This window comes from Neoarius graeffei, chromosome 10 (assembly GCF_027579695.1).
Source record: "Neoarius graeffei isolate fNeoGra1 chromosome 10, fNeoGra1.pri, whole genome shotgun sequence".
NCBI lineage: Eukaryota > Metazoa > Chordata > Actinopteri > Siluriformes > Ariidae > Neoarius > Neoarius graeffei.
In genome coordinates, this window is record NC_083578.1 from 45,515,673 (window position 1) to 45,529,009 (window position 13,337).

At 42.8% G+C, this 13,337-nt stretch overlaps 1 protein-coding gene across 1 annotated transcript in view; it reads right to left on the reverse strand.

Annotated features, from left to right (window-relative positions):
* The window catches only part of gle1 (GLE1 RNA export mediator), a 50,627-nt gene extending 37,698 nt beyond the window's left edge, over window positions 1–12,929 (reverse strand). Inside the window, exons 1-6 of the mRNA XM_060931813.1 lie at window positions 12,710–12,929; window positions 12,284–12,523; window positions 12,007–12,153; window positions 11,530–11,678; window positions 11,350–11,410; window positions 10,257–10,511 (exon numbers count right to left, since the gene is read on the reverse strand). Coding sequence (XP_060787796.1) covers window positions 10,257–10,511; window positions 11,350–11,410; window positions 11,530–11,678; window positions 12,007–12,153; window positions 12,284–12,523; window positions 12,710–12,808 — 951 coding nt within the window. The 5' untranslated portion in view covers window positions 12,809–12,929. The remainder of the gene's footprint in view (window positions 1–10,256; window positions 10,512–11,349; window positions 11,411–11,529; window positions 11,679–12,006; window positions 12,154–12,283; window positions 12,524–12,709) is intronic.
* Between the last annotated feature and the right edge of the window lie 408 nt (window positions 12,930–13,337).

A 13,337-nucleotide genomic window follows, 5' to 3' on the forward strand; every position in this document is an offset into this window, starting at 1 on the left:
CATGCCCAAGCCATCACACTGCCTCCACCGTGTTTTACAGATGATGTGGTATGCTTTGGATCATGAGCTGTACCATGCCTTCCCCATACTTTTTTCTTTCCATCATTCTGGTAGAGGTTGATCTTGGTTTCATCTGTCCAAAGAATGTTCTTTCAGAACTGTGCTGGCTTTTTTAGATGTTTTTTAGCAAAGTCCAATCTAGCCTTTTTATTCTTGATGCTTATGAGTAGCTTGCACCGTGCAGTGAACCCTCTATTTACTTTCATGCAGTCGTCTCTTTATGGTAGATTTGGATATTGATACGCATACTTCCTGGAGAGTGTTGTTCACTTGGTTGGCTGTTGTGAAAGGGTTTCTCTTCACCATGGAAATTATTCTGCGATCATCCACCACTGTTGTCTTCTGTGGGCATCCAGGTCTTTTTGCATTGAGGAGTTCACCAGTGCTTTTTCTTTCTTTCTCAGGATGTACCAAACTGTAGATTTTGCCACTCCTAATATTGTAACGTTTTCCCAGATGGGTTTTTTCTGTTTTTGCAGCTTAAGGATGGCTTGTTTCACCTGCATGGAGAGCTCCTTTGACCACATGTTTTCTTCACAACAAAAATCTTCCAAATGCAAGCACCACACCTCAAATCAACTCCAGGCCTTTTATCTGCTTAACTGAGAATGACATAATGAAGGAATTGCCCACACCAGCCCATGTAATAGCCTTGGAGTCAATTGTCCAATTACTTTTGGTCCCTTTAAAAACAGGGTGGCACATGTTAAGGAGCTGAAACTCCTAAACCCTTCATCCAATTTTAATGTGGATAGCCTCAAATGAAAGCTGAAAGTCTGGACTTTATGTCCATTATAGAACTATAACTTGAATATGTTTCAGTAAACAGGTAAAAAAAGAAAATTGTCAGTGCCCAAATATATACGGAACTAACTGTAATTTGAGTTGATATGGTACAGTGGTGCTTGAAAGTTTGTAAACCCCTTAGAATTTTCTATATTTCTGCATAAATGACCTAAAACAGATTTTTACACAAAGTCCTAAAAGTAGATAAAGAGAACCCAGTTAAACAAATGAGAAAACTATTATACTTGATCATTTATTTATTTATTTATTGTGGAAAATGATCCAATATTACATATTAGTGGTGACAAAAGTATGTGAACCTTTGCTTTCAGTATCCGGTGTGACCCCCCCCGCAGCAATAACTGCAACTAAACATTTCCGGTAACTGTCAATCAGTCCTGCACACTGGCTTGGAGGAATTTTAGCCCATTCCTCCGTACAGAACAGCTTCAACTCTGGGATGTTGGTGGGTTTCCTCACATGAACTGCTCGCTTCAGGTCCTTCCACAACATTTCGATTGGATTAAGGTCAGGACTTTGACTTGGCCATTCCAAAACATTAACTTTATTCTTCTTTAACCATTCTTTGGTAGAATGACTTGTGTGCTTAGGGTCATTGTCTTGCTGCTTGACCCACCTTCTCTTGAGATTGAGTTCATGGACAGATGTCCTGACATTTTCCTTTAGAATTCACTGAGATAATTCAGAATTCATTGCTCCATCAATGATGGCAAGCCATGCTGGCCCAGATGCAGCAAAATAGGCCCAATCCATGATACTACCACCACCATCATGTTTCACAGATGGGATAAGGTTCTTATGCTGGAATGCAGTGGTTTCCTTTCTCCAAACATCATGCTTCTCATTTAAACCAAAAAGTTTTATTTTGGTCTCATCCGTCCACAAAACATTTTTCCAATAGCCTTCTGGCTTGTCCACATGATCTTTAGCAAACTGCAGACGAGCAGCATTGTTCTTTTTGGAGAGCAGTGGCTTTCTCCTTGCAACCCTGCCATGCACACCATTGTTCAGTATTCTCCTGATGGTGGACTCATGAACATTAGCCAATGTGAGAGATGCCTTCAGTTGCTTAGAAGTTACCCTGGGGTCCTTTGTGACCTTGCCAACTATTACACACCTTGCTCTTGGAGTGATCTTTGTTGGTCGACCACTCCTGGGAAGGATAACAATGGTCTTGAATTTCCTCCATTTGTACACAATCTGTCTGACTGTGGACTGGTGGAGTCCAAACTCTTTAGAGATGGTTTTGTAACCTTTTCCAGCCTGATGAGCATCAACAATGCTTTTTCCGAGGTCCTCAGAAATCCCCTTCGTTCGTACCATGATACACTTCCACAAACATGTATTGTGAAGATCAGACTTTGATAGTTCTTTAAAACAGGGTGCCCACTCACACCTGATTGTCATCCCGTTGATTGAAAACACCTAACTAATTTCACCTTCAAATTAACTGCTAATCCAAGAGGTTCACATACTTTTGCCACTCACAGACATGTAATATTGGATCATTTCTCTCAATAAATAAAATGACCAAGTATAATAATTCTGTCTCATTTGTTTAACTGGGTTCTCTTTACTTTTAAGATGTGAAAATCTGATGTTTTAACTCATATTTCTGCAGAAGTGTAGAAAATTCTAAGGGGTCCACAAACTTTCAAGCACCACTGTAAATCAGTCTAGGTGGGCTTCATTAACTCCATAGTACCACCTAGGTCAAAAAAGATTTGACACCTTGGAAATATTCGAAAATTCATGAAATTTGATAGACACGTCAGTCATACACCACTATTCCACGAGAGGGGCTTGACCCCAGGTGTGTCTGGGGGACTCCACAGAACCCCCATATGACATGCAGACTCCTGCTTGGTATGTACAGTGGTGCTTGAAAGTTTGTGAACCCTTTAGAATTTTCTATATTTCTGCATAAATATGACCTAAAACATCATCAGATTTTCACACAAGTCCTAAAAGTAGATAAAGAGAACCCAGTTAAACAAACGAGACAAAAATATAATACTTGGTCATTTATTTATTGAGGAAAATCATCCAGTGTTACATATCTGTGAGTGGCAAAAGTATGTGAACCTCTAGGATTAGCAGTTAATTTGAAGGTGAAATTAAAGTCAGGTGTTTTCAATCAATGGGATGACAATCAGGTGTGAGTGGGCACCCTGTTTTATTTAAAGAACAGGGATCTATCAAAGTCTGATCTTCACAACACATGTTTGTGGAAGTGTATCATGGCATGAACAAAGGAGATTTCTGAGGACCTCAGAAAAAAGTATTGTTGATGCTCATCAGGCTGAAAAAGGTTATAAAACCATCTCTACAGAGTTTGGACTCCACCAATCCATAGTCAGAGAGACTGTGTACAAATGGAGGAAATTCAAGACCATTGTTACCCTCCCCAGGAGTGGTCGACCAACAAAGATCACTCCAATAGCAAGGTGTGTAATAGTCAGCGATGTCACAAAGGACCCCAGGGTAACTTCTAAGCAACTGAAGGCCTCTCTCACATTGGCTAATGTTAATGTTCATGAGTCCACCATGAGGAGAACACTGAACAACAATGGTGTGCATGGCAGGGATGCAAGGAGAAAGCCACTGCTCCCCCAAAAAAACATTGCTGCTCGTCTGCAGTTTGCTAAAGATCACGTGGACAAGCCAGAAGGCTATTGGAAAAATGTTTTGTAGATGGGTGAGACCAAAACAGAACTTTTTGGTTTAAATGAGAAGTGTTATGTTTGGAGAAAGGAAAACACTGCATTCCAGCAGAAGAACCTTATCCCATCTGTGAAACATGGTGGTGGTAGTATCATGGTTTGGGCCTGTTTTGCTGCAGCTAAGCCAGGACGGCTTGCCATCATTGATGGAACAATGAATTCCGAATTATACCAGTGAATTCTAAAGGAAAATGTCAGGACATCTGTCCATGAACTGAATCTCAAGAGAAGGTGGTCATGCAGCAAGACAACGACCTTAAGCACACAAGTCGTTCTACCAAAGAATGGTTAAAGAAGAATAAAGTTAATGTTTTGGAATGGCCAAGTCAAAGTCCTGACCTTAATCCAATGGAAATGTTGTGGAAGGACCTGAAGCGAGCAGTTCATGTGAGGAAACCCACCAACATCCCAGAGTTGAAGCTGTTCTGTACAGAGGAATGGGTGTCACACCAGATACTGAAAGCAAAGGTTCACATACTTTTGCCCCTCACAGATATGTAATATTGGCTCATTTTCCTCAATAAATAAATGACCAAGTATAATATTTTTGTCTCATTTATTTAATTGGGTTCTCTTTATCTACTTTTAGGACTTGTGTGAAAATCTGATGATGTTTTAGGTCCTATTTATACAGAAATATAGAAAATTCTAAAGGGTTCACAAACTTTCAAGCACCACTGTAGTTTCACCTATCCATGAAAAATATGGTAGGTGTGCGGAGTCCCCCGAGCCAAACAAAATTGCAATAGACATTGCATCAGCCACACTGAACAGGAAGTTATATTTTTAGTTTTGTGCGTTTTGACATGCATTACGTTTTAACAAACTCCTCCTAGGCAGTTTTGAATCCATGCAATATTTGGTGCAAGTTGTCTCAAGATGTTGCTGATGTTAAATTGCAAAAGGGATTTGTCACAAGATGGTTCATGGTAAATTTATACGTTATGCTACGCCACACAAACAAGGCGGCAGTCACTAATTTCACCATGCATTGCCTGATAGAGCTAAAACTTCACAAGTTATAAGACAGAGTTCTGATGATATCCCCATGCCCAAAGTGAGCCTCTCGTGTAGCTCCAGCCCTCAAGTGCGAGGGCCCTTTATTGCCGTTAGAGGCTATATTTATCCATTTTTCTCTGTGATAAAACTCGTTTTTGAGGCAATAGCTGCTTGACCCCAGGTGTGTCTGGGTGACTCCATAGCACCTAGACGAACAAAATTACAATATACATTGCATCGGCCATACTCAGCAGGAATTGAGATATTTTTGGTTTTGTGCGTTTTGACAACATTTTAATGAACAACTCCTAGGCAGTTTGTTGGATCCATGCAATATTTGGTATCTGTCATGACATGTTGCTGATGTTAAATGGCGAAGGCATTTGCGATATGTCGCAAGATGCTGAAATGGCGAACCAATAAAATTTATACTCTGCGCCACGCAAACAGGAAACGAGTCATAAATTCACCATGCATTGCCTGATACAGCTCAAACTTCACAGGTTATACAACCCCGATTCCAAAAAAGTTGGGACAAAGTACAAATTGTAAATAAAAATGGAATGCAATGATGTGGAAGTTTCAAAATTCCATATTTTATTCAGAATAGAACATAGATGACATATCAAATGTTTAAACTGAGAAAAGGTATCATTTAAAGAGAAAAATTAGGTGATTTTAAATTTCATGACAACAATACATCTCAAAAAAGTTGGGACAAGGCCATGTTTACCACTGTGAGACATCCCCTTTTCTCTTTACAACAGTCTGTAAATGTCTGGGGACTGAGGAGACAAGTTGCTCAAGTTAAGGGATAGGAATGTTAACCCATTCTTGTCTAACGTAGGATTCTAGTTGCTCAACTGTCTTAGGTCTTTTTTGTCGTATCTTCCATTTTATGATGTGCCAAATGTTTTCTATGGGTGAAAGATCTGGACTGCAGGCTGGCCAGTTCAGTACCCAGACCCTTCTTCTACGCAGCCATGATGCTGTAATTGATGCAGTATGTGGTTTGGCATTGTCATGTTGGAAAATGCAAGGTCTTCCCTGAAAGAGACGTCGTCTGGATGGGAGCATATGTTGCTCTAAAACCTGGATATACCTTTCAGCATTGATTGTGTCTTTCCAGATGTGTAAGCTGCCCATGCCACACGCACTAATGCAACCCCATACCATCAGAGATGCAGGCTTCTGAACTGAGCGCTGATAACAACTTGGGTCGTCCTTCTCCTCTTTAGTCCGAATGACACGGCGTCCCTGATTTCCATAAAGAACTTCAAATTTTGATTCGTCTGACCACAGAACAGTTTTCCACTTTGCCACAGTCCATTTTAAATGAGCCTTGGCCCAGAGAAGATGTCTGTGCTTCTGGATCATGTTTAGATACGGCTTCTTCTTTGAACTATAGAGTTTTAGCTGGCAACGGCGGATGGCACGGTGAATTGTGTTCACAGATAATGTTCTCTGGAAATATTCCTGAGCCCATTTTGTGATTTCCTGTATGTGATGCAGTGCTGTCTAAGGGCCTGAAGATCATGGGTACCCAGTATGGTTTTCCGGCCTTGACCCTTACGCACAGAGATTCTTCCAGATTCTCTAAATCTTTTGATGATATTATGCACTGTAGATGATATGTTCAAACTCTGCAATTTTACACTGTCGAACTCCTTTCTGATATTGCTCCACTATTTGTCAGCGCAGAATTAGGGGGATTGGTGATCCTCTTCCCATCTTTACTTCTGAGAGCCGCTGCCACTCCAAGATGCTCTTTTTATACCCAGTCATGTTAATGACCTATTGCCAATTGACCTAATGAGTTGCAATTTGGTCCTCCAGCTGTTCCTTTTTTGTACCTTTAACTTTTCCAGCCTCTTATTTCCCCTGTCCCAACTTTTTTGAGATGTGTTGCAGTCATGAAATTTCAAATGAGCCAATATTTGGCATGAAATTTCAAAATGTCTCACTTTTGACATTTGATATGTTGTCTATGTTCTATTGTGAATACAATATCAGTTTTTGAGATTTGTAAATTGCATTCCGTTTTTATTTACAATTTGTACTTTGTCCCAACTTTTTTGGAATCAGGGTTGTAGAACACGATGGTTCTGATGATATCCACATGTCCAAAAGACACCCTCTGGTATAGCACCACCTTTTGGACATGGACAGTAATGATTCCATTGTCAAACACACCAGTTACATTTTGATGTACTCTTCCTAGGCGGTTTGTTGGATTCATGCCATGTTTAGTATACGTCGTGTCAAGATGCCACGGATTTTAAAGTTGTGAAGGGATTGAGCCGTATTATTTTCGGCACTTTTTTCTTATTTTTTTTTTTCCTGTGGGGCCCGGCCAGGCCCAGCCCAAATGACGCACCACCTACAGAAGGTGCTGTAAGAGTCTGGTGCACTGTGGATCGGGTGGCAGCCAAAGGCCCTAGCATACTGATCCCCGGCTGACAAAACTGGCTTTTGGGACATGGAATGTCACCCCTCTGGTGGGAAAGGAGCCAGAGCTTGTGCATGAGGTTGAGCGGTACAGACTAGATAGATATAGCTTGGGCTTACCTCAACGCATAGCTTGGGCTCTGGGACCAATTTCCTGGAGAGGGGTTGCTATGCTGGAGTTGCTAAGGGTGAGTGGCGCCAGGCAGGGGCTATTGGTAGCGCCCCCCCCCCAGTTCGGCACGCTAACGTCGGCATTCTCCCCAGTGAATGAAAGGGTCGTTTCCCCTGCACCTTCGGGTTGGAGAACGGTCTCTATCATTTGCGCTTACGCGCCAAATGGTAGTTCAGAGTACCCGGCTTTCTTGGGGTCCTTGAGTGGGGTGCTAGACAGTGCACCACGAGGGGACTCCATTATTTTACTGGGGGACTTCAACGCTCATGTGGGCAATGACAGAGAGACCTGGAAGGGTGTGATTGGGAGGAACGGCCTGCCCAATCTGAACCCAAATGGTGTTCAATGGTTGGACTTCTGTGCCATAACGAATACCATGTTCAAGCATAAGGGTGTCTAAGTGCACGTGACACAAGGACACCCTAGGCCATAGATCGATAATTGACTTTGTAGTTATTTCATCTGATTTATGACCCTATGTCTTTGACACTCTGTGAAAAGAGGAGCAGAGTGGTCAACTGATCGCTACCTGGTGGCGAGCTGGATCAGGTAGCAGGAGAAGAGGCCGGACAGACCTGGCTGGCCCAAACGTGTAGTGAGAGTATGTTTGGAATGTCTGGCGGAGGCTCCCGTCTGTCGGATCTTCAACTGCATACCAGGGGAGGATGGGGACATTGAGTCCGAGTAGACCATGTTCCACACCTCCATTGCTGAGGTGGCCGTGCAGAGCTGCAAGGTTGTTGGTGCCTGTCGTGGCAGTCATCCCCAAACCTGGTGGTGAGGGGAGCCGTAAAGCTGAAGGAGTCCCATCAGGCTTGGTTAACCTGTGGATCTCCAGAGGCAGCGAACAGATACCGAAGGGCCAAACGGAATGTGGCTCTGGCGGTCACTGAAGCAAAAACTCTGGTGTGGGAGGAGTTTGGTGCAGCCATGGAAAGTGACTTTCGGTCAACCTCAAAGAGATTCTGGCAAACCGTCCAGCAGCTCAGGAAGAGGAAGCAGGGGCCTGTCCCTACTGTTTACAGCAAGGATGGCATGCTGTTGACCTCAACTGGGGACATCGTCTGACAATGGAAGGAATACTTTGAGGATCCCCTCAATCCCACCTTAATTTTGTCCGAGGACACCAGAGTCTGAGGGTGCTTGGGAGGACTCGCCCATCACTGGGGCCGAGGGGGCCGAGGTGGTTAAAAAGCTCCTTGGTGGCCGGGCTCCAGGGATGGATGAAATTCATCCGGAGTTCCTGATAGCACTGGATATTGTTGGGCTGTCTTGGCTAACATGCCTCTTCAACATTGTGTGGAGGTCAGGGACAGTGCCTCTGGATTGGCAGACTGGGGTGGTGGTGCCCCTTTTTAAAAAGGGGGACCGGAAAGGGGGGACCTTCCAACTATAGGGGGAAATCACACTTCTCAGCCTCCCTGGGAAAGCCTATGCTGGGGTGCTGGAGAGGAGAGTCCGGTCGATAGTCAAACCTCGGATACAGGAGGAAAAATGCAGTTTTCATCCTGGTCATAGAACACTGGACCAGCTCTTTACCCTTGCAAGGGTATTGGAAGGTGCGTGGGAGTTTGCCCAACCGGTCTAACATGGGTTTTGTGGACCTGGAGAAGGCTTACGACTGTGTCCCTCATGGTGCCCTGTGGGGGGGTGCTTCGGGAGTATGGGGTTCAGGGCCCACTACCGCGGGCCATTCAGACCCTGTATGACTGGAGCAGGAGTTTGCTTCGCATGCCGGCAGTAAGTCGGACTCGTTCCCGGTGCAAGTGGGCCTCCGCCAGGGCTGCCCTTTGTCACCAGTTCTGTTCATAACTTTAATGGATAGAATTTCTAGGCACAGCCAAGGGGCGGAGGGTGTCCGGTTTGGTGGCAGCAGGATCATGTCTCTGCTTTTTGTGGATGATGTGGTCCTGTTGGCTTCATCAGTCTGTGACTTACAGCATGTGCTGGGACGGTTTGCAGCCATGTACGAAGCAGCTGGGATGAGGATCAGCACCTCCAAGTCCATGGCGCTCAGCCAGAAACAGGTGGAGTGCCTACTCCAGGTCAGACTTCTATGCAGTTCATCGGTTTTCCTTGAAAGTTGGTAGGTACAAACTTCAGACATATGGGATGGTAAAGTGCGAAGGAATAGTGGATCGCTCAAACAAATGCATAATGGCAGCTAATGTTGGATGGAATGTGGATATTGAAATTTTCCCGCACTGTTTTGAGGGGCTTATGATGGCTACAAATGCATAGAACCTTCCTCTGACATTTGTTCTGGGATATCTTTTGAGATGATATTGTAAGTTAGCACAGGCTGGCCTCATGAGCTATATAGTGCCCCCTATTTCAACATTTATTGTTTGAATGAGCTGTGTGGCAACCAAATGTTCATGAGTTTTGGAGGGAACATTGTCCTCAACATGGCAGATGAGTTGCCACACAGAAAAAAGATAAATAAGAATAAGAAAAAACATGCCGAAAATAATAGGCTTCAAGTGCGAGGGCCCTTTATCGCCACTAACGGCTATATTTACTATAATTATCCTCCTTAGTTGTTGAAAAGGTATCACACCAATGATTCATAAACAGGGCTACTAATGCAAATCAGATTACCACTATTTTAAGGCACTGATATTCATTCATATGGACTGGTGTTTCAAATGGACCACCAGCAATACAGCTGGAGATCATTTCAGTTCCATACCTTTATAATTAGTTACAAAGTAAACAAACGATCTCAGTATTTCATAATAATTAAATGTGCTTTATGTAGAAACTAAATAACTTAGTAGAGAAAAAAATAAGTTAAAGAAAATAAAGTACTAAAGGCTCAAGCAATGGTGTCAATGATAACTGAGGGTCCTCTCTTATTGCAACTAAAGACAAAGCAACATTCTTCATAAAAACGTGTTTTAAAAAAAAAAAGTCTGATATACATCATCCAATATGCCTTATCAAAGATTTATGGAATGCTTATGAATGCATCATTAAGGCTCAATGTTCAAATCATTCTTCATAAACAATTACTAAAGACTAAAAATTTTGAAAAAATAACTCACTTCAGTCGTAGTGCGTACCACCTCTGAAACCTGTGAGCAAAGCTGGTTGCCACGGGTGACGTAAGAAGTGTAGTCCAAGGTGGGGTTTGTGTGTGTGTATGGTGTCGGTTCTAGGAGCTGATTGAGCCGAAGCACCTCTTCCTGAATCGCATTGAGTGCTCTCAGCCTATCCCTGCCCTCCAGCTGCCTTTGCCGCTCAAGCTCTGCCTCCCTCAGCCTCTGTTGTTCTGCCTCTCGCAGCCGCAGGTTTAGGATCTGACAAAAAGATAAAGCGGGTCACAACTTAAGCATGAGAATTAAGATCATTCATCTCATTATCTCTAGCCGCTTTATCCTTCTACAGGGTCGCAGGCAAGCTGGAGCCTATCCCAGCTGACTATGGGCAAAAGGCGGGGTACACCCTGGACAAGTCGCCAGGTCATCACAGGGCTGACACAGACAACCATTCACACTCACATTCACACCTATGGCCAATTTAGAGTCACCAGTTAACCTAACCTGCATGTCTTTGGACTGTGGGGGAAACCGGAGCACCCGGAGAAAACCCACGCGGACACGGGGAGAACATGCAAACTCCACACAGAAAGGCCCTTGCCAGCCCCGGGGCTCGAACCCAGGACCTTCTTGCTGTGAGGCGACAGCGCTAACCACTACACCACCGTGCCGCCGAGAATTAAGATCATTTTTTCATATTTATGTAGACCTGTCAATAACAGCCAGTGAGTTAAATAAATACTCCAGTGTTTTTTTTTCTCTCTCCAAAAAAATTTAAGATTTCCTTGTATCTTCAAGTGCTATTTTGGAGGTGCATAGACCCACTTATCTAGCTCTCAAAATTTGGTCCTTGTCAAAGTGACTCAGATCTTTATGCTTGCCTATTTTTCCTGCTTCCAACAAATCAATTTTGAGAACTGACCATTCTCTTGCTGCCTCATATACCGCTTGACAAGCGCCACTGTAACAACATAATGTAATTCACCTGAGCTGTCAGTGTTTTTAATTTTATGGCTAATTGGTGTACACGTGTGTAATATACACAGGCACACAGTCTCTCTCTGATGGTAAAAGGTTAGTTTGACACTTTCACCCTTACCTTCGTTCTATGTCTGTGTTCTTCCTTTAACTTCTCCTGACGTCCAAGGCTTTCCTGTGTTCTTTTCAAAGTTGGAAAATGATGACCAACAAATATTAATTGGCTAAGTCCATATACTAAAAAGTACCACAGGTTATATTACTCCCATTTGAAATGGAAAATCGTGCAGTGGGTACATACTCCTTTGCAATCATGTCCCTCATGGTCTGGTACTCTTGTCTCTGCTTAAGCTCCATGAATTCCTCAAAGCGTTTAAGCTGCTCTGACTCCCGACTGGCAACACTAGCCACTAAACACTCTTGCAGTTCCTGCCTCAGGTTCAGCTCTGCCTATTAATGGAAAAAGAGGCAACAGTATATAATAATGAGAATGATGTCCCATTTTTAAGACAAAATCTCAGCAGCAGTTGCTGAATATGAACAAATAGGTAAAGTGTATTAAGCAGTTATTGTTATGGCTTCATAATTGATACATTTTATAAATCTTTGTAACCCAGCTTAAGGAAACAGAAAATATCAGCACTGTCCAAGAGTACAATGTAATACTTTCATCAGAGTTGTAAGCTTTCAAAACATTGGAATATCATAATACCTAATAGTTTATGTATATCAATTCACATGTGAAACAATTGAATACACTCATTGGACCACATAGCACCTTGGCTTTAGCCCAATGTTTCTTCTCACAGATGCGGATGCAGCCAGCCATCTGAGTGGCCTTAGGTGAGAGGAGGGAGATGGGTGGTGGTGGTGAATGGCTGCACATGTCCCAAGTGGAGCCTAAACTCTCTGATTTTTCAGTCAACTAGCATATAATAGCAGTAAAAAAAAAATACACATGATGAATATATTCATCATTATATAGGCTTGTCTTCCATTACAATAGACACCCGACAACAATGGAACCAGAATTAAAAACAGTAGATAGTACTTACCTTCATCTCATTTTCAATAGTGAGTAACAGTGGTGATGTGGATGACGTAGTGGCGATTGTATGGAACATTTTAACAGCAGCTGAACCAGAATTGAGGCTATCTTCAAATGTACTCACGTCAGGGATCATGGAATCCAAGCAGAAACCACTTTTCAGCACAGACCGAGGGCTGAGTCTCTTTAGAACTTGTTCAGAGAGAGGAGACAGGCTAGTTACCTCTTTACAGCGGTCTAAAATGTCCTGAAGGCCAGGGGGAAAAAAATACACAGACAAAACAATATGTAGAGATATAATGTATCTAAAAAAATACAGCAGAAAGAATTTAAGTTTCCGATTTATTTAACCAACAATACTTAAATAAGTAGCATAACCAAGTATATTTAATAATTATTTTTTTTAAAGGCTTTGAATCAAGTTTTCGTTTACCTCCCCCTTTCCAAGCCAGTCTGGGCTATATTTGATTTTTGCTTTCGGTGAGTTTTTCAAAGCTTCCAGCGTCTCCCATCTCAAACTTTCGGCCGGCATTTTGGTTGGCGAGAAGGGGATGGAAAAACAGTGGTAAAACACCGGTGAACTACAGTATAGGAAATGGAATACCCAATTTACACCTCAGAAGCGCACAGCCTTCCCCCAAAGCTGCTCTTCTTCTTCTTCGGGTGGAAAACCCGCTTAAGGTGCATTACCGCCACCAATAGAATTGGAGTATGACTTCAGCGATTCAACGTTTTCTTAAAGTAAAAATAAAATAAACTTCGTTTGCCGATCACAACAAGAGTCCTGGCGGACCCTACCACACGTTTAAATTAAAAATGAAATTTTATAAGAATAGTCTGTCCATTTTAAAAGTGATGATTTTGTTAAAAATAGGCTGACTTGGGCGCAGCCATTTACGGTGAAATCGGATATACGCCTGTGACGTTACCCACAGTAACACAGAGCAATCAAATGTAGGCTTCTAATTCTTTCTTAACAAACAGACCTGGGCGCCGCTGCTTGCTCTGTGTGTGTTCACTGCTTCAGCTGGGTTAAATACAGAGAGATTTCACTGTGCTCT